Source organism: Vicugna pacos, chromosome 1 (assembly GCF_048564905.1).
Source record: "Vicugna pacos chromosome 1, VicPac4, whole genome shotgun sequence".
Lineage (NCBI taxonomy): Eukaryota > Metazoa > Chordata > Mammalia > Artiodactyla > Camelidae > Vicugna > Vicugna pacos.
The window spans coordinates 67,366,568-67,386,135 of record NC_132987.1 but is presented as its reverse complement, the minus strand read 5'-3'; the positions used below and the strand labels follow the sequence as shown (position 1 = coordinate 67,386,135).

At 37.2% G+C, this 19,568-nt stretch overlaps 1 protein-coding gene across 2 annotated transcripts in view; it reads left to right on the top strand.

The window, feature by feature from the left end:
- GTF2E1 (general transcription factor IIE subunit 1) overlaps positions 1-17,904 on the top strand; it is a 36,238-nt gene extending 18,334 nt beyond the window's left edge. For both annotated transcript variants that reach the window (XM_006210343.3, XM_031680710.2), the window contains exons 3-5: positions 1,199-1,400; positions 5,808-6,049; positions 10,296-17,904. In XM_006210343.3, coding sequence (XP_006210405.1) covers positions 1,199-1,400; positions 5,808-6,049; positions 10,296-10,720 — 869 coding nt within the window. In that variant the 3' untranslated portion in view covers positions 10,721-17,904. The remainder of the gene's footprint in view (positions 1-1,198; positions 1,401-5,807; positions 6,050-10,295) is intronic.
- The last annotated feature ends 1,664 nt before the right edge of the window (positions 17,905-19,568 follow it).

The following is a 19,568-nucleotide window of genomic DNA, read 5'->3' as shown; positions in this document are numbered from 1 at the left end:
AGTAATGATAATACCATCCTCATATGACTGCGATACTTGGTATTTAGTAAGCACTCAGTATACAACAGCTGCTGTTACTACTTTTCTCTTATTGGTTACATGCCTTTGAACAAATCACAGAACTCAGAGCCTCAGTTCTGACATCATTTTTCAGGATTGGTCAAAAGGATCAAAAAACATACGTGGTAGCATTTTGGAAACAAAGCAGTGTACAAATAAAATAAATGTTAATGTCTAGTATATTGTCTCTCAAATATTTGAATTTACTTGAGAAGTAAAGGACTGTGGTTAGATTATGATATTTTGGGGCCAAGTTATACAGGGTGTTGAATGTTAGGATGAGAAATTTGATGCCATGGACTTTAGAAGTGCAGCTATCAGACAAATTTTCAAGCAGGGGGATGAGATGATAAAAATTGTTGCATAGGAAACTTGGAATTGGAGAGGGAGAGCCTAAAGGTTCAAAGACCAGATTTAGGAAGCTAATTTCAGGCTAAGTAATAATGGTGTCCCAGATTAGTGAAATGATAATAGAAGTGAAAAATCTGAGATGTTTCTAAGGAATTACTACAGTTTAATTACAAGTTGAATGTAAAGAATATAGAAATAAGAACAATAAAGTCTTCCTGAACTTTAATTTTGGAAATGGGTTAGTTAAATTGGTTTAGACATAAATAGTTAATATGTTTAGATATAAATAAGTAATAAATAGCCTTGTGACAATGCACAGGATGACCAGAGACTTTTGGTTTTAGGTATTTATTTGGCTTTCCCTGTAAGGTAGACCCAAATATGTAATGTCCAAAAAGAAAACTGTTGGGAAAGGATACAGTTTTTGGTGGTTAACTATAAAGAATTTGGTTTTAAATTTAACCAAAGTTAAAATAAGTATAACTCTGTTAGAAATGTTGTGATTAAAATCTGTTTGCTGTGCTGCAGTTAGGGGTGAAATTACCTTGAATGCTTCAAAAACTGATAGATGGAAAGATACATGATCAATCAAATACAGAAAAATGTTAATTGTAGAATCTCAATGGTAGGCACATGGATGTTCACTATAAAATTCTTTCATCTTTTCCACATTTTTAGAAGTTTCAATACTAAAATGTTGTAGAAAGAGTGGGAATACAAATTGTTTGCTGAAGGCTAGTTTTGAGAATTTCTCTTTCCTGACCTGAGACTTTTGCTTTCTCTATAGGAACTTTCCGCTGTACTTTTTGCCATACAGAGGTAGAAGAAGATGAATCAGCAATGCCCAAAAAAGATGCACGCACACTTTTGGCAAGGTTTAATGAACAAATTGAGCCCATTTATGCTTTGCTTCGGGAGACAGAGGATGTGAACTTGGCCTATGAAATACTTGAGCCAGAACCCACAGAAATACCAGCCCTGAAACAGAGGTGAGTGTAGACCCTGTGCTCCTGCCAAGAACACTTTTAGGCTTGCCAGTGTTTTTAACTACCTGTCCTTTGGAGAGCAGGTTTGGGTAAGTAAGTTACCAGGAGACTAAATACTATGAAGTTACACAGATTCTAAGCTCTGCCACACTTGTTTTATTAACTTGTGCCTGTGATGAAATTTGTTTGTACCGAATGCAGAACAGTGTGGCCCTCAGGCAAAGATCTTTAAATAGTCGTTTGACTTTAAGCACTCACTCAGCTTGGGCCTGCTGCAGCTCAGCCAATTGTTAGCTAGTCCTAAATTGGTTGTGCCTCTTGGGGATATCTGAATTTTCCCAGCCAGGTTCTGAAGCCTGAAGGCCTTTAAAGAATACAGAATCACTTTTTTGTTTGTTTTTGTTTTTGAAGCATTTTAACCACACATTTCTTGCCTTCTTTACTTTTAAATGCAACTTTCTTGAAAGCGAAGTATAGTAGGTGTTACCTATGGGTTAATACTTCTTACTATGGCTCTCTATTTTTATCAGTGTACCCTAATATTTGAATTGCAGAGGCAGCCTTAGTTTTGCCATGCCATAAAAAGTGGTTTATATTCTTTTTATGAAAAGCATAAATGAGAATTGAGGTCAGGGGGGCTTTCCTCTTCTACCCTTTTTCTTTCTTCTTCCCAGTGTCAAGCTGAGGGTCTAGAGTTTATACCCACCTACTCCTTTCCATAGAGGTTGTAACTGTATAGATATTGGGAACCCTCTTAGTATTTTCTGCCCTCTGGTACTGATGTTTCAGAAAAGCTAGTTCTGGGCAGTCCTGAGCAAACTGAATTTCTTTTTGGTAGTTAAAAACAATCCAGTTATACAGAAAGTTTTGTACCTGTTCAGGTTATCATGATTTTTTTTTTTCCTAGTATCTGTGTCAGTTAAGATGCCTTCATGATAATAGAAAACCCACTAGAAGTAGCTTGAACAGTAAGAAAAACCTTCTAGGGTGACCAGAAGTCCTGAGGTAGTACAACTAGGATTAATTTCACAGCTCAGTTACATTTTCAAGGATCAACATTTGTTCCATGCTCACTTTGCTGAACTCAGCCCGTTGGTTGTCTTCTTGGGACCATGAGGAGAGCTAGCCCAAGATGGCCATGTCTTTCTAGATATCACATGGAGATGAAAATGTTCAGTTGCAGAAAATGGGACCATCCCTTCCTTGTGTCCTACTTGAAGATGGAAGAAAACTTTCTCAGGGGGCCACCTTCATCCTACCCTACCCCCAATGTGGCATCTTTGTCTGGTTACTGATCCGCAAATAATTAAATTCTACCGTATCCCCAGATCAGGAACCAGAGGCTGCCTCTGTAGAACTGTCAGTAGATTTAACCCAAGAGCTATGGACAGTTCCAGCCTTTCAGCAAGTCAACCCACTGATGACATTTAAAGTCTTCCTATCTTTCTAAAATGGAATTCCTTGCCAGTAACCTCTCCTTTTCCATCATCCCTTATTTAACACTCACCTTAAAAATCTTAAAAAATTTAGTTTTGAAATAATATTCCTCCCTCACCCCTGAGTAAGAGTTATATCTTTTAAAAGTTCTTAAATTTCTTAAATAATGTAAAAAGATTCAACTGAATTGTCACTTTTGTCATCTTTAAGTCAAATGTGTACATTCTCTCCATAGAAGAAATTTAAATATGCGAAAGAAGTGAACTTTGGTATCTCTCATCTAGATTTTCTTTAGTGTCACATTTGCTGATAATTTAATTTGTATCCGTGGTGAAGGTAGAAATAAAGTCTGGAAGTCAACTCTACATGGGTAAAAATGTCTTTTAAAAAATTCTTCTAAATTTAAAAATTTGTTTGACTTTTGGTCAAATCTTTCCTGCCTCAAACTGGAATAAAACTAATCTTGAGTTTCTGTAATGGAGTACTGAAAACAACAGACTTTTTGAAAGTAGTCTCATGCTAACATGTGATTGAATTGTTGTGTTCTTTTACTCTGTTCTTGTTCTTCTCTCCTCAAAGTACTGAACGCTTGCCAACCTTCAGAAGATAGTCTTAAGAGTTAATGCTAAAGGCCCAGCATAGTTGAAGACTATATGGTCAAGATGATATAGAGAAACAATAACTTCAGAAAGGGCGAGTGAATCACTTAACATCCTGGGTGAAGGAGAGACAGATAAGGACAGGACGTAGTTGGCCAGATCAGACCAAGAGAAACATTGAGTAGGTGGAGTGAGACAGAAAAGGCATCTGGCTAGCTCGGGGAGACGTGTGTGAGGGCAGACAGGCAAATAGAACAGGCTCAGCACAGCAAGATAAGGACATTGGCTGATGATAGAAGAGACATTAAAAGGAGTCAAGGAGACAACTGGGTGAGAGAGAAGAGACTCAGAATATACAGTGAGCACAGAAACATGAAAACAGATCAGGCCAAGAGAGACGAGAAAACTGAATGCTTGAGGGAGACCAAAATTCAGAAAGACTACTTACATCAAAATAAGCCATACGCTACAGTGAAGGTAGCAACACAGCCTTTTAGAAAACAATATGGAAGAAAGAAAAAGAATGACTTAGGGACAGATATGGATTAAATTGAGACAAACATAGTAAATAATGCAAAAAGTAACATTAGATGAATGCAGAAAGGAATAAAAAGTAGAGAGAAACCACGTATTTGTAACTGTAGCATAAAACTTTAAAATACAGCAAGACAAATGTGTGGATTGGGTACAGGGAGATGCTTCATAGGCCTAGACTCAGAGTGGGTGAGCAAATAACTGATAGGAAAGCTATAGGGAAGAATGGTTTATAAAGCAGCCCTGGGTAGGGTAGCTGGAAGGCATGGATTAAATGACCAGATAAGCATGGTTTGAACAACTGGAGAGAGTGCATTTTTTTGATAGCAAAAGTGGCAGTGGTCCTGAAGCAGAACAGGAGGAATGGGATAAGCATCCAAGAGTACTTCCAGAAACACAGTGTTCGCAGGGAGAGTTGTGATGGGCCAATCAGATACATCAGAGAAATCTCAACTAAACGTGAGGTAGAAAACTCAAGTAGATAGATACAAGTGGGCCAGGAAGAAATGAAAGCAATGGAATAAGCAGAAATGAAGTGGGACCAAAGAGAAGAAAAAATAGTGAATGGTTTCTGAGAGAAGTGGAACAGAACTTAAAGAAAAATGAAGAAGTATTGTCTAGGCTCAAAATGAGATGGGGCACTAAACAGGAAACAGTCCAGAATCCAGGGAAAAGATTTAGGGGAAAAAATGGTAGAGAAGTAAAGGAGAAACATGAGGCCAAGAGAGTCAGTCAGTAGGCATGGAAAAGAATACAGTAGAAGGTATGGAGAAAGATACAGTTCAGGCACTATGTTAGCAGGTAGTTCATGAAACAGGAAGATAGTTTATGGAATAAAACATAGCTATCTAAACAGAAGGGGAAGTAGAGTCATACCTGAAGTTGATATAGAAAGCATTAGAAGCAGGCAGAGAAAGACAAGGTGTGAGCTTAGACACACGGAATATCGAGTATATTCAAACGAACGTGGAGCAGATTGAAAGTGAAACAAGCAGGTAAAACAGGGAGCAGCAGCAAGACTGAAAACTTGACTTAATTCATAGAGATCAGGACACAAGTGACTAGAGAAAGATTAAGAATGATCCTGCCTGGAACAGACTGAAAGATCATGGGCAGTAGAGGTAAAAGTAAAACAAAATAGACTCAGAAATAGATCATGGTTGCTGTGAGGTAGAAATAATGGTTGGAGATGGATACAGAGAGTCAGCATAGGTGCAGAGATGGTAAACAACTTGATAGAAAAGAGGCTAATCTATGCATTAGGGTATGCCTTATTTAGTGAGTAACAGAACATTAATTCTGAGTTGAAATCTGGCTTTGTAGAATACTTTTCTGGCTTCTCAGCACACAAAAGAAAGGGGAAAGCCCACAGAACTGAATTCTTCTGTGTTTAGCTGAGAGGATGCTTTTTAAAATGTAACATGTGTTTTGTTTTGGTTTTTTGTTTTGTTTTGTTTTTAAAAAATACACGTGAAAGATGTTACCAGGAGAGATTTTTGCCAGACTAGTGTCTTTAAGTAGATTATGTCACCATATCATTCTCCCCTCTTTCTAAATAGATTTATTGAAACATCTTAATTTCTACAACCTCAATCATTTATACACACCAGAGGATCCAGTGTTTGAGGAACTTAAATATAAGTATGGTGTGTTCTTCTATCCCATGTAACTTTCACCCTGAGGTATAAGAACGGATTCTCAGAATTGGTAAAGCATATGTGCATGATTGCTGAATAGCATTTATATGTAATACTTCAGGAACTGCTTCCCCAGCTGCCCTTTTCTAGCACCAAGATTTAAATTCTTCTTCCTTCTCTCCTCCAATCTAATTTTTATATAGCAAGGACCGTGCAGCAACTACTGCTGGAGCTGCTGGCCTGGCAGGTGGGCACCACCGGGAAGCGTGGGCCACCAAAGGTCCCTCTTATGAGGACTTATACACTCAGAATGTTGTCATTAACATGGATGACCAAGAAGATCTTCATCGAGCCTCACTGGAGGGCAAATCTGCCAAAGAGAGACCCATTTGGTTAAGAGAGAGCACTGTCCAAGGGGCGTATAGTTCTGAAGAGATGAAGGAAGGTAAGAGGAGACGTCAATAAAATGAATATGTCTTGGGTTCAGTAGAAAATTACCTGGGCAGTTCTTAGTTTTACTGGAAATCCAGTGTATCTGTTTTACAAAACAATTGCATTATAGCAGGAAGTAAGAAACGGAGCAATAAGCATTAAAGCCAACCAGTATACTTGTATTATCCTCAACTTAGTTGAAATAACAGATAGCTTTTTAAATCTCTGTTTTTAGACTTGAATAACTGTCGTTTCTTGATCTTAATTTCTTGAAAAAGTGTTGTTGTGTTCAAAGAGGCCAAATTCACCTCTTCTTTAATCTTCTGTTGAATTAGGAGCGATAGCTATATACTAGTCCAAACTTCTTATGTTGTCTCCTCATAAATACCAAGGGGTTTGTGCTACTTGAAATATATAGAAAGAAACCACATGAGTAGAGGACAAGGATTCTCACTATCCAAGAAGACTGGTAGAACTTTATACTAGAAGATTTTAGAAATCTCTGAGCCCTGAGGGTTAAGAGGTTAAGAATTGCATAATAATCAGAAGTTTGAGAACTGCATGATTTTACTTTTTAAATTTTAGTCTCAAATTACTGGATACAAAGACTTTGGGTGATAATGGTTTAGGACTATATAGAAAATGGACGGCTAAAACTGGACAAAGATTACTCCGAAACCGGGAAACAATGGAACAAGGAGTCTGTACCTCTGGTTAGATTTCATCCGCATTAGAATCTATGCACCCCTATTCCTAGATTGTGTGTCATTCCTGAGTATGGTTCTTTAATGCTAAAGAAGCATCAGTAACTGAAAACTACTTGTCTTTTGGCCTTATTTCTAACCTCTTTCCCCTCATTATTAGCATTTCTTTACTGTGTATGCTAAGAACTGTAAAAGTAGTGTGGAGTTGGGTAGCAATGATAAAAGCAGGTACTACTTCTAGTGTGATTCTCTTTGGTGTTTTAATTCTAGTCAGAAAAAAACTTTTCCTTGGCAACCATACTTCACTCTCTCCTCCCTCCCACTGATTAGCATGGCTGTGATATTTAGTTATTTTGATTCAAGTTGTTTCAGATTACATAGTAGTTAGGCTATCAGCTATTTAATAGGCTTGTTTTCCCCAATTTGGCTTCTTTCCTGTTCTTGAAGCAACCAAGTGTTTTTTTTCCTATGAACTTAGGAATAAAATCAAATAAAATAAAACTATTGTTAGCCAATATTATATACAATTAGGCTCATAAGCTTAACATTCAATGTTTACAGTTCCTAGAATGATAGAATTTGAATTATTAGGGCTTTAAATAAGTCATCTAGTCTACTCAATTCTGTTTTATGAATGTTTCCTTCTATATAAAATAGAATATGCTGTTATGTCTAAATTTCTCTCTTTTGGGTTTTATGATAGTTGAATAGGCTTTATCCAGTGCATGTGTGAAGTGAGTCATATTTGCCCTACACTTAATTTTCCTCAGACTTCAAACTATTTTAGTATCTTTCAGAATTTTATAGACTTCAATCATGTCCTCATTACTACACTGAAAGTTCTAATTCCTTTTGATTCTACTTTCCTTGCAAATAGTTCTCTTCCCCTAAGCCATCTCCACCTACAATTTTTGTCTTATTTTCATTGTTTTTACTGGACCATCTCCATTCATAATATACTTTACTTAAGACCTAGTGACCAGAACAATGAGTGTTATTCATGCATGGATTTATCATTAATGATTTGAGTTTTATTTCAGATCTTCTTCTGTTTTCCACCTGATGCTTTCTCTGTTGCTTTCTTTCTGCAAGTATAATTAAGACCAACAACTTAAGAAATATGTGCAGGGATTTTCTTCAGACTCTCTCCTGCCCTTCAGCTGATAGCTTAGATCAGGTTTTTCAGTATATTTTAGATTATTTTTCTATAGGCAGGTTACACTTGCCAGCATTGAAAAAGATCTACCACTTTTCTGCCCAGTTACATGACCTTCAGCTTTTCTATATATTTTTGCTATCAGTTTGGCCTTTAAGCACCCAGAATTGCTTAGCATCATCAGTGAGCCTGACAATTTCCCATTATGCATCTTCTTTGTAATTTATAACTCTATTAAATAAGACTGTTCCTAGAACTAGTGTTTCTACTTTGCCATCTAGAGATTTGTTCATTTATCCTTATTTTTTGTTTTCTGTCTTCATCTATAACAGAACAATTCCTTTTTACCCCAGACTTCTCAAGACCCGTCAGAAATCTTTCAGATATGATGATCTCATTCAGTTTACAAAACTAAATTGCTTTTCCCCTAATTTTATATTTACTTTAGACATTAATCAAAATACTATATTGGTAATATTAAGCTATTTGGAAAATTCTTTTGGAAGCATATAAGCCTTAGAGTCTTGTCTGCATTCCTTGTCTTTTTTTTTCCTCTTGAAATATGACATTGACACTAAGGGCTCTAAGGAGGTTGAGCCTTTGGCAGTGTTTTAAAATGGTTGATTTTATTTTAATCCTCATTTTTACATTCATGTTATCAAAAGCCTATTGTTTCTGACCTAAACTTTTAACTTCTCAGTTCCTATTTCCCTTTCTCTCTCTTATCTGCCAAATATCTCATCTTAGGAGTTCTATACTTTATAAAATGTCCTAGGTTACAGCTGATTCATTCTGATGAATTAATGAGAGGATGCTTTCACTTCATCCATGGCCAAATTGGTCATTTCTGGGTCTTCTCTTGATGATAATAGATAACACTAATCTAAGTGCCATGCCTTCACAGACACTCACTAAATCCCCACAGAAATCCAGTGAGGTAGATACTACTTTTCCCCCTTTTTTGTACTTGAGAAAATTGAAGCAGAGAAAGATGAAGTAACTTAGCCAAAATCATACAGCTAAATGAATGTCAGAGTCAGGATTTGAATCAAGGAGTCAGGTTTCAATCAAAACTTTTAATTCTTTTGTGTATTTTAAATGGCATTATGTTTGGTATTATTTTCAGAATACCAATTACAAATGTTTTTCTTAAAATTTTCATCTGTAATATATGCATACAATGATAGGAGGTATGTGGTGGAAGAAGTTTCAATTCTGATACTGGATTTCTTTTTATAAAGAGTTCAAAGTACACTTGTTTGCTTCAGGAAAATAAAACTGCCATTTATTCATCAAATATTTATTCAGTATCTAATAAGTGATAGGCACTATTCTGTGTACATGGGCTATATCACTGAATAAAAAAGAAATATCTGTTGTGGAGAACCTACATCTGTCGAATGTAGGTGGCAAAGAAAATAGACATAAATTATTATGTTAGAAAATAAATGCTATGGGGGGAAAATAGAACATTGAGATTATATGGGTGGGGGTGAATTAAAAGAAGGTGAAATTGGAGTAAAGATGTGAAAGTTACAAAGGAGTTATCTGTATGGATATCTAGAGGAAAAATATCCCAGGCAAAGGAAACAGGCAGTGCAAAGGCCTTGAGGTAGGGGTGTGTGGGGTCTGTTTGGTGTGTACAGACAATACCGTGGAGGTCACAGTGGCTGGAGCAGAATGAGCAAGGGGAAGGAGAAGAGATAAGTATGTGGGCAGGAGGAGTTCCACATGGTGTAGGACTTCATAGGCCGTTGTAAGGCTTTTGGTTTTTACTCTGAGCAAGGTAAGGAGCCCTGTTTTGATTTCCTTTTATACCAGCTACAGACTTGGTCCTTCATAGACATTATTTCATATCCAGAGCCCTAGAAGGTATGCTTTTATCACCTCATTTACAGAAAAAGTACAGAAGTTTAGAGACTAAATAACTTGCCCAAAGTGTTACAGCTTGCTTGTGGAAGAACCAGGATTCAAATCTGAGCTTTATTTCTCTTAAAACCCATGTACAGTTGACCCTTGAACATTGCAGGAGTTAATCTGAGTATAACTTATATCTGTGTTTCCTCCACATCCACGGGTTCAACCAACCATGGATCATGTAGTATTGTAGTATTTACTACAGGGAAAAAAAATCCTTGTATAAGTGGACCCAGTTTAAAGCCACGTTGTTCAAGAATCAACTGTACCTAAAACCATTATGCTGCTTAAGTTCCAGTGGGTGAGAAACCTTTTGAATATCTTACGGACACTCGCTCAAAAAATGGAACCAGTGAAGTCTGTTATTTTATAATATTATCCTTTATTTGAATATAATATATTAAAATATTATATATTTTATAAGTTATAAAGGAGTACCTTTTATATTAAAGGATATTGACTTTCTGGGTTTTTCCTTGCAGGTGGCCTGGATATAGACTCATTTCAGGAGCGTGAGGAAGGCCGTGCAGGGCCGGATGATAATGAGGAGGTCATGCGAGCACTGCTCATTCATGAGAAGAAGACCCCCTCTGCCACAGCAGGCTCAGTGGGGGCGGCTGCCCCTGTGACCGCTGCCAATGGCAGTGACTCTGAGAGTGAGACCAGTGAGTCAGATGATGACTCCCCACCCCGTCCAGCAGCTGTGGCTGCGCATCATGGAGAAGAGGATGAGGAGGATGATGAATTTGAGGAAGTGGCAGATGACCCCATTGTCATGGTGGCTGGCCGTCCGTTCTCCTACAGCGAAGTGAGCCAGAAGCCAGAGCTGGTGGCCCAGATGACACCAGAGGAGAAGGAAGCATACATAGCAATGGGTCAACGCATGTTTGAGGACCTCTTTGAGTGAGCTTTCCCTACCTTTTCCTCATTTCTCTAATGCTCATTTCAAAAAGATATTCTCTACCTTTGAAGAAAAGTATTTAAGTGGCTTTCTGCCCCTCTTGGTGTAAAGCAACTGTTAATCTTGTGCAAAGAATATCAGTAGAGAAAGTGTTGATTTTTATGCCAGAAACTTCCCTACAAGGTAGGTTGGCTATAAGCATTCCCTTCCCTATTACTACAGTATTAATATTTTGCTGTATTTCCATATCTCATCTTTTTCCTTTCCTTTTTAAGACACATTTTTCTCCCTTCTGAAATGAGTGTGAGAAGTCTATAAGGTCAATTCTTCTAGTCCGCCTGTAGAAGCCCACTCTGGTAGGTTACAGTAATCCACTGATCACGTCCTTTTTGTCTGTTCTGACCACGCATTCAAAACGACTCCTGGCATTGCTGCCAACCAAGCAGCTTGGTAACAGGCAAGTCATTGATGAGGGGAAAAAAATCTTAAAGCTTCATATTGCCCTACAATTGAGGATGGAGTCAATATGCAGGGGGAGGTGAGAGTGTGCTGAAGAGGGATGGCTGTGCCTAAATCTCATGATCAATATCTAAACCAAAATTTGTGTCTTTAGAACTGACTTGACTGATAGATTCTGTTGTTTTGCTTAATGTCTTTTGGTTTGTATGTTGGATAATAGAAAACAGAAAGTGTGTTTGGTAAGATGTTAGGGAGAAATTAGAGAAGAAGCATGGACATAGGATAAGACGTCTATATAAAAGATTGAAGAGGGGAGAGCATGAGGAATAGTACCTTTTAGAATAGCCGGAGTTTGTGCTGATTTGAAAATCCTTCATATAAAGCTGAGATTGGTACCCTTCTTTTTCCGTTCTTCTGCAGTGCTGTAAGTTGTTTAAACAGACCATTCCAGCATAAATTAGCATATAACAATTGATTACTTTTCTCTTTTTTCTTCTTTCAACCTCACTGAAGGCCTTCTTTGTCTCTCTTTTGATTCTTGTCAGGCATGGTATTTTAGAGTGCATCCAGTATGTTGCTGAGCATTGTAACCTCAAGGAAAATAGTTTATTTTTGGTTCTGACGTGTAGCATGGTATTACTCCCTAAGGCAGAACTTTAAAGAACTTTCAGGGTCTATAACAATTGTATTTTTTGTAATATTTTCCATGGCATTGTAATTTTTAAGTATTTATCATTTTGTAGTACATGTATAAAATTAGAATAGATTTTGGAGCATCTGAGCCTTGTGTGAAGTAATGTTTTATTTACCTGAGTTGTATTAATGACAGAATATTGACAGTAAATCTATTTTGTACTTACTGAAATTTGTTAATTTCTAGCTCTGTAACATCTTGGAGCATAATTAAAATGAACACTCTTCCCATTTAAAAAAAGTTTCAGAATTTTTTTCTCTTACTGGTCATGTTTCAAGTAATAGATGCAGTTGTATGTGGTCTAACCTTTTTCTGGCACTAAGTTGCCTTAAGAATCACTTAATGTACGTACCTTGTGCACATGGAGCTATTCAACTTTTAAACATTGTTTTCTAAATATTCATAGTTTAGAATTTAATTTAAATAAATAGTGATCAGATGTTAAGTTTTAAAGCAGTTGTAGGTGAACTGTTGGCTCTTTATTTCAATGGTTACATGTTTCTTGCTATTTTTTTTCTTGAATCTTACTTGCATGTTCTGCTTCTTAAAGCTATGGTTCTATTTTTCCTATACATTATCTTAACCAACTTCTTAAAGACTCATATAGACTAGTTGCATATTTCTGTCATCTCCCTCTTGCAGTCTAGGTTATGCCCTGTTACTACACTGAAACAGCTTTCTCCAGTCCTAATTATCCAACCAGCAGTCCTTTATTTCTCAGTCTCTTTGGCTACTCTTCAGTATTTGATGCTGTCAACCAGTCCTTTCCTTGAAATGTTTTCATTTGGTATCCTAGCCATTACACTGTCCAAGTTCTCCTTATTTCAGGAAACCTTTCTGCTTCCCTGGCTTCTTCCCCTCTTGTCTGCACCACCTGTACTGGCTCTCACAGTACCATCCACACAAGTCTGTGTAGCAGATCTTCATGGAAGTTTTTGCAGTCATGGGCAGGGGGTAGGGCAATGAGAGCGGTTTTTGTCTCAGTATTGAATAGTTAAGGAATATGAGTGGATCGCATACATCCTTGTTCTTAAACAGTGTCTTCGCCATTCTCACATGTTTCATCCCAAGTAGAGTCCTGCCTTCCTTGCTAAAATTTCAGCTTCCTTTTTCCTTCTCTTATCACCATCCCCCCCCCCCCAAAGGCCTTGGAAAATTATAAATGTATTAGAGAAAATAACTTAGTTTTTATTTTTTTTTTCTATTTCAAGTAGGACCTTAAAAGATCCTATCATATCCGAAGGGCCTACCAAAATATTTCCCTAACCAAGAAACCATTTTTCCACCTCTGGGAGTCAGCATGGGAGGTTACCTGTGGCTTTAAATGAAACTTTTTTCTCCTCTCACTTATATCCTGGCCTTGTATCTGGTGGAAAACTCCTTTCATTCTATCTGCCCTTGAAGTTGAAGCCTTTTCTTATTTAGTTGCCCCCTTCTCCCAAAACACCTTAAGGATGTTAAGGTGCCAATTTAATCGATAAAAAGAAAATATCCAATTTGGCATAGCCTGGAAGTCAGGAGACATCCTAGTCCTAGTTCCAGGTAACTAGACACTTGCACTGTGACACCGTTATCTGATGTAATCTTTCTGGGCCAGTTTCTCAGCTGTCAATAATGAGAGGATTGTGGTAGGATCATCAGTGTTTCCTTTCTGCTCTGCTATTTTATGGAGGTAAGAAGTAGGTAATACATTTTAAAATGAGGCCAAATAATAATAACAAAACAACAACTACAACAAAAAGTCTTCTGACGTGCTATAGCCATTCAAACCAGGTGAGGGATATTTTAACTGAGGAATTCTTATAGGTGGCAGGTTTAGGATTTATAATGAACCACAGCATAAACGCTAATTAGGTTTTTCTTTTCCTATCTTGCCAAGGTACTTCATTTCTAATTTCAATGACTGAAGAAGAAATAATCAAGTATTTCATAACTCTTTTTGATGTTGTTTTGAGAGAATTAGATGCTGAATGGGAACAAGATTGGGAAGAGCAGTTTATTTTCTATCAGTTGGCTCTATGGCTAGATTCCCAGCCAGGACCACAGTAGAAAGACTTACATATATACTTTCTTGTTCTCCTTATTCCTGAGTTTTAAAAAAAGTAAGAAATGGCAATCAAAACACAGATATGAAAATCTTTAGAATTTAGGAATTGGTATAATTCCATCTTCTGTTAATTCAGCATTTTGTTTCTACCAAAGCTATTTCAGATGTGTTATCTCTAGCAGAGCTAGGCTAGTATCACTTTGTTTTTTGTTTTTTATTTAAAATCCAGAAGTCTCTTGGAGAAATGAGGAATATTTTCAGAAAGGAAGTGGAACTGTAACACTAAATTCACTGTTTTCTTTTGTTAGCTTTTTATATTATGAAGGCAAAATAAACTGTAAATAAGATAAGTACAGGTATTTATGAAACATGTAAAGCCAAATGGGTTGAGAAGGGGTAAGAATCATGAAATTTTACTTTCTTTGAAGAGCTAAAGGAATGGACTAATTCTGTTGTGCTCTCAAGGGAAGGAACCAAGTACCTTGGCATCTCTTCAGAAAGAGCATCGTGTCCTTCTACCTTTCCTATTCCAGTTGCAAAGCACATAGGTCTAGTACATAACCCAGTTTCAACAATCAACTGATGTTTCCCATCACACAAAAGTACATTATCACTTACCTAATGTAAATAAGTCTGAGAAATTAATCTGAAAATGAAGGCTGGTGCTGGGTTCTACAGTGCCTTGAATCATGTTATGTATATACAGGATGATCATATAGTTTGTTGGTGTTGGTGTTGGTGTTACTATTATATAAATTTATAGATTACTTAAAAATTCATCCAATAAGAAATATATATATATATGTGTGTGTGTATATATATATATATATATATATTATATAGTAAAAAGTGAGAACTTCCCACCCAGCCCACTCCTATTTCACTTACTCTGACGTAATCATTGTCTATAGTTTAAGGTGTTATCATCCCAGACCAAATAAGTGCAATCATATACACATTGCCATTTGCTTTTGAAGTATCTTGGAGATCTTTCTATATCAGTGTATTTAAACCTGCTTCATTTTTTAAAATAACGGCTAAGTAGAATTTTATAATGTAATTGTATGATGGTTTATGTAACAATTTCCTGCTTGAATAGCATTTAGGTAGTGTCTAGTTTTTCACTATTAAAGTGCTGCAATGAATTACCCTTATAACGACATTCTCTGAACATTTCTATAGGGTAGAATCGTAAAAGAAATAGCCAATCAAAGGGCAAGTCCATTTTAAGTATAGATATTGCCAAATTGCTCTTCAAAAAGATTGTTGGAGAATTTTAAGTAGGGGAACAATTTGTAACTTTGATGCTGGGTTGGAGTTTAAACCTGGAGATTAAGGCAATGTCAGTAGTCTTAGTGAGTAATTGGTCTAAAGACCTGTCCAAGTCAGTGGAGATAGAAAGGAGGGAACAGATTTGAGAAACTTTGGGGAGATGAAGTTAATGGATTTGGTGACTGTTTGGATATGGCTTTGCCTTGGATGAAGCTCAGGTTTTTGACTGAATTGTTGTTACATTTATCAAGATTGGAAATACAGGAGGAGGAGCAGGGTTTGCTCCTGTTTCAGCTCCCCATCTCAGTAAATGGCACCGCCATTTCACTTGTGTGCTCAAGTCCAAAGTCTAGTAGTTGACCATCCTTTCTTTTTTTTCATCCTAAGTCCCATTCATCAGCAAGTCCTGTCACATTCAAACTATAATCTAATTTATATAATCTAATTTTGAAGGTGGAGATGACAGGACTTGCTATTAAATTGAAAATATATTCTAAATATGACCTCTTATACTTCCACCACTACCAGCCTACTCCAAGCAATATTAACACACCCCCCCAAAAAAAAACCCTTTATTGACTTTTTCTCAGAATATCTAGATTCTAAACTCCTTACCCTTTTCTATAGGTCCTAAGAGATCTGGCCCCTGACTACTTTTATAACCACATCTGCTATCCTCCCTGCTAACTAACTACTCTCTAACCAATTGACATTCTCTGTTTTGCAAGTATGCCAAGGTTTTTCCTGCCTCAGGTATTTGCCCTAACTGTGTTCTCTGCATAGAACATTCTCCATTTTTGTCCCTTTTATTTCATTCTCAGCTTACATGCCACTTTCTCAGAAAAGCCTTCTTTGCCCTATGTAAAATAATCTCCAATTCATGAGGATATTTTCCTGTTTTATTTTCTTCATAGCAAAATTACTATTTACAATGAACTTGTTTATTTCTTATCTAATTATTTATGTCTATCAGCCTTTCCCCCCAAAGACTGTAATCTCCCTAAGGGCAGGATACTAGCATACGGAATTAATTCTGGCACATGGTAGGCTCTCAACAAATGTTGAATGGCTGAATGGACAGATGCATTGGCATTAGGAGAACATAGTCTTTTTCTCCATCAAGCCATATCATTTTGTTCCTGCCTGAATTGCATATATATTTTTTTCTTAATCAGTGAATTTTATTTACTTGTGGTTCATGGTACCTAGGGCTGTGTTTCCAAGGCTAACAGTAGAGGGTATCAGAATATAGCTTCTTGAGATGTCTAGAAGCTCCAATTCTAGGGAGCCATTAGCTTTAATCTTCTTGGAAAAGGGAATTTAGTGAGTATTTTGTCTAGGGCTGCCCTGTCCAATAAGGTAGCCATTAGCCATTTGTAGCTGTTAAGTACTTGAACTGTCTCTAGTCCAAATTGAGATGTACTATAAATATAAGACATATACCAAATTTTGCCGATTCAGTATGGAAATAAAGATTGTAAAATATCTTACTAATAATTTTTATATTATGTGTTTTAAAGATAGTGCTGAAGATATGCTGAATTAGAGGAAATATACTATTAAAGATAATTTCACCTGTTTCTTTTTCTTTCTTTTATATGGTGTTAGAAAATTTTAAATTGCATATGTTGCTCACATTTGTAGCTTGCATTTTATTTCTGTTGAACAGCACTGGTCTAGCGTATTTTCTTCAGGTGCTAGAGTTAAATATTGTACTTCATGATTATTTGCATTTTTCCTTGTACACAAGTTTTAGACCTGAATGCTGTGCCAACTCTGCCCTCTTCCTTTATCCTCTGCCGGAAAGGTTGGCTTTGCTTTGTTGGTAGGCTCTTTCTCTTGGAAACAATAATGAATTTTGCTTCTGGTTTAGTTTTTCCCTTTTTAAAGGTGGGATTCTTTAGGGCGAGATGTTTCTTTGGTGTATATTTTTCCTGAAGTGGGATGAAGCATAGGGATGATGTCGGCAATGGTAATAAGGAACTGAGAAAGAAATCTTTGACAACTGAGACCTTTGCTGTCAAGTTGAAAGTGTTGCTGACTCCTGGTAACTGAGGAACCTGCGCACCCTGCAATGCCACACCGCAGATGGAGGAGCTAAGAGCCAGTCCTATTTCAGAGGAGAGTTGGAAGCCTAATGTGTTCCTCTGGATGCATGATAATAACACGCAGTGTATGTGAGATCGCTCGCGTGTTTATTGTTTGTCTCTCCCCTCGCTAGAATGTAAGCTCCATGAGGGCAGAGACTTATCTTTCCTGCTCACTGCAGTATTTTGGCTCATATCCCTGGCTTGATGCCTGGCACGTAGTAAGTAGTCAGTACATATTGAATGAATAAACAATTACGCTTATTCAGGCCAGGAGTAAACCATGGCCTTTGTAGAAAAGACTGTTATTTTCTGTTTTTGTTATTATTTGTGTACCTAATGTTTGTGGTGCTATTTTGTGTTAATTATCTTCCTGTTTGGAATGCTTACAGATGGTGAGTGCTGATCTACACAGCAAAGTGCATTTTGCCAGCAACTGGTGAAATCACCTAAGCAAAAGTACACCTAACAAATACATCTAACCAAAGGCTCATGTGTGAATTTGTTCTCTTAGTTTATGTTGAGGTCATTCTTTAAACAGGAAATTGTAAAGAACAAAGATTATGCTATTTCTTCAACTAGGGGTTTTATTTGTCTCGTAATAAAATTGATGATACTGTGGTTTCCTTCATGATTTCAAAGACCCAGCTTCCTTTTATTTTTTTTGTTTGTTTTTGAGTTTTTTGGGAGGGGGAATAATTATGTTTGTTTGTTTTTTTGTTTGTTTATTAACAGAGGTACTGAGGATTGAACCCAGGACCTCACACATGCTAAAAGCACATGCTCTACCACTGAGCTCTATCCTCCCTACCACTTACATCTGTATGCTCAGCCATTCTTGGCAAATATTGGTTGCTTCATAGTCACATAATGGCTGATACTTTACCTTTCTATGTACACCTTCAGGTAGAAGTGAAGGAGTGAGAGGATAAAGGTATTTATCAGCTGAGTCTGTATCCCCCTCCCCCTTTTTTTTCTTGTGTCAAATTCATATGACATAAAATTAATCATTTAAAGTGAACAATTCAGTGGCATTTAGTGCATTCACAATATTGTGCAATCACCATCTCTGTCCAGTTAGTTCCAAAACATTTTCATTACCCCAAAATGGAACCCCGTGCCCATTAAGCAGTTGCTCCCCATTCCCCTCTCCCTCCAGCCAATCTTCTTTGTGTCTATGTATTTGCCTAATCTGGATATTTAATATAAATGGAATCATGTAATATGTGACCTTTTGTGCCTGGCTTCTTTCTCTTAGTGTAATGTTTTTGAGGTTCATCCGTGTTGTTGCATGTATCAGTACTTCATTCCTTTTTATGGCTGACTAGTACTCCATTGTGTGTATAGACCACAATTTATTTATCCATTCAGCTTTTGATGGACATTTAGATTGTTTCCACGTTTTGACTGTTGTGATTAATGCTTCTGTGAACTTTTCTGTACAAGTATTTGGTGCCTGTTTTCCATTTTGGAGGGTATGTACCTAGGAGTGGAATTGCTGGGTCTTATGATAATTTATGTCTATGTGCTGCTTCTTTTTAAAGTAATATCTCTCCCTGCACTGTGTACAGTAATTACTGTTATTCACTAGGGAGTAGACAGGGCCCTGTAACCAAGATACCTGTTTTGGATGTTAGAGCCAACAGAGAGTATCAGAACTCTAGGGTTTGTGACCAGAGAGCCTTTCCTGGCAACAACTACAGAAGACAGAGTAACAGGAAGCATGCTCATGAGGTAAGAATTCAAGCATCCTGAATGTTCTTTCCTGAAGGAAGTAGCTTCTCTGGGTTGCCCTTTACATCCATTCTGGGATTCAGACTCTAAGTCATAACATAGACTCATTCTGGCCATCCGAGTACTAAGCTGGCACTGTAAACTCTGCTCCAATTCTCTGTCGGAGTTAAGCCTTTAAGTCCAGGGTCATAGTGGGCTAATGTCTCCATTTGGTTAAGCATGAGGTGAGGCCCTTCCATTTGAACATGCTTGGAAGTGTACCAATATCAGGGGTGCTGTTGAAGGCAATTGTAAGACACAGAGGATGGATCCAGAACTAAATTGCCTCTTTCAAGTATTTGCTCAGTATGAAGTCAGCTTTAATCAGCCCTATTCCACCAGCTTCAAAAAATGGGAAACTGGTAGCTTTTCATTTCAGGGTAGTGACCTACCTGGGAGGTCTAAAGAATGATTCTAACAATGTTCCAAGAGTATGCTTCCCTGCTGTTATGTGCCTGTGTGCAGGTATAATGTGTATGTAGGAGAGTGGAAAAAAGGCAAGACAGGGTGGGCCTTTATGTT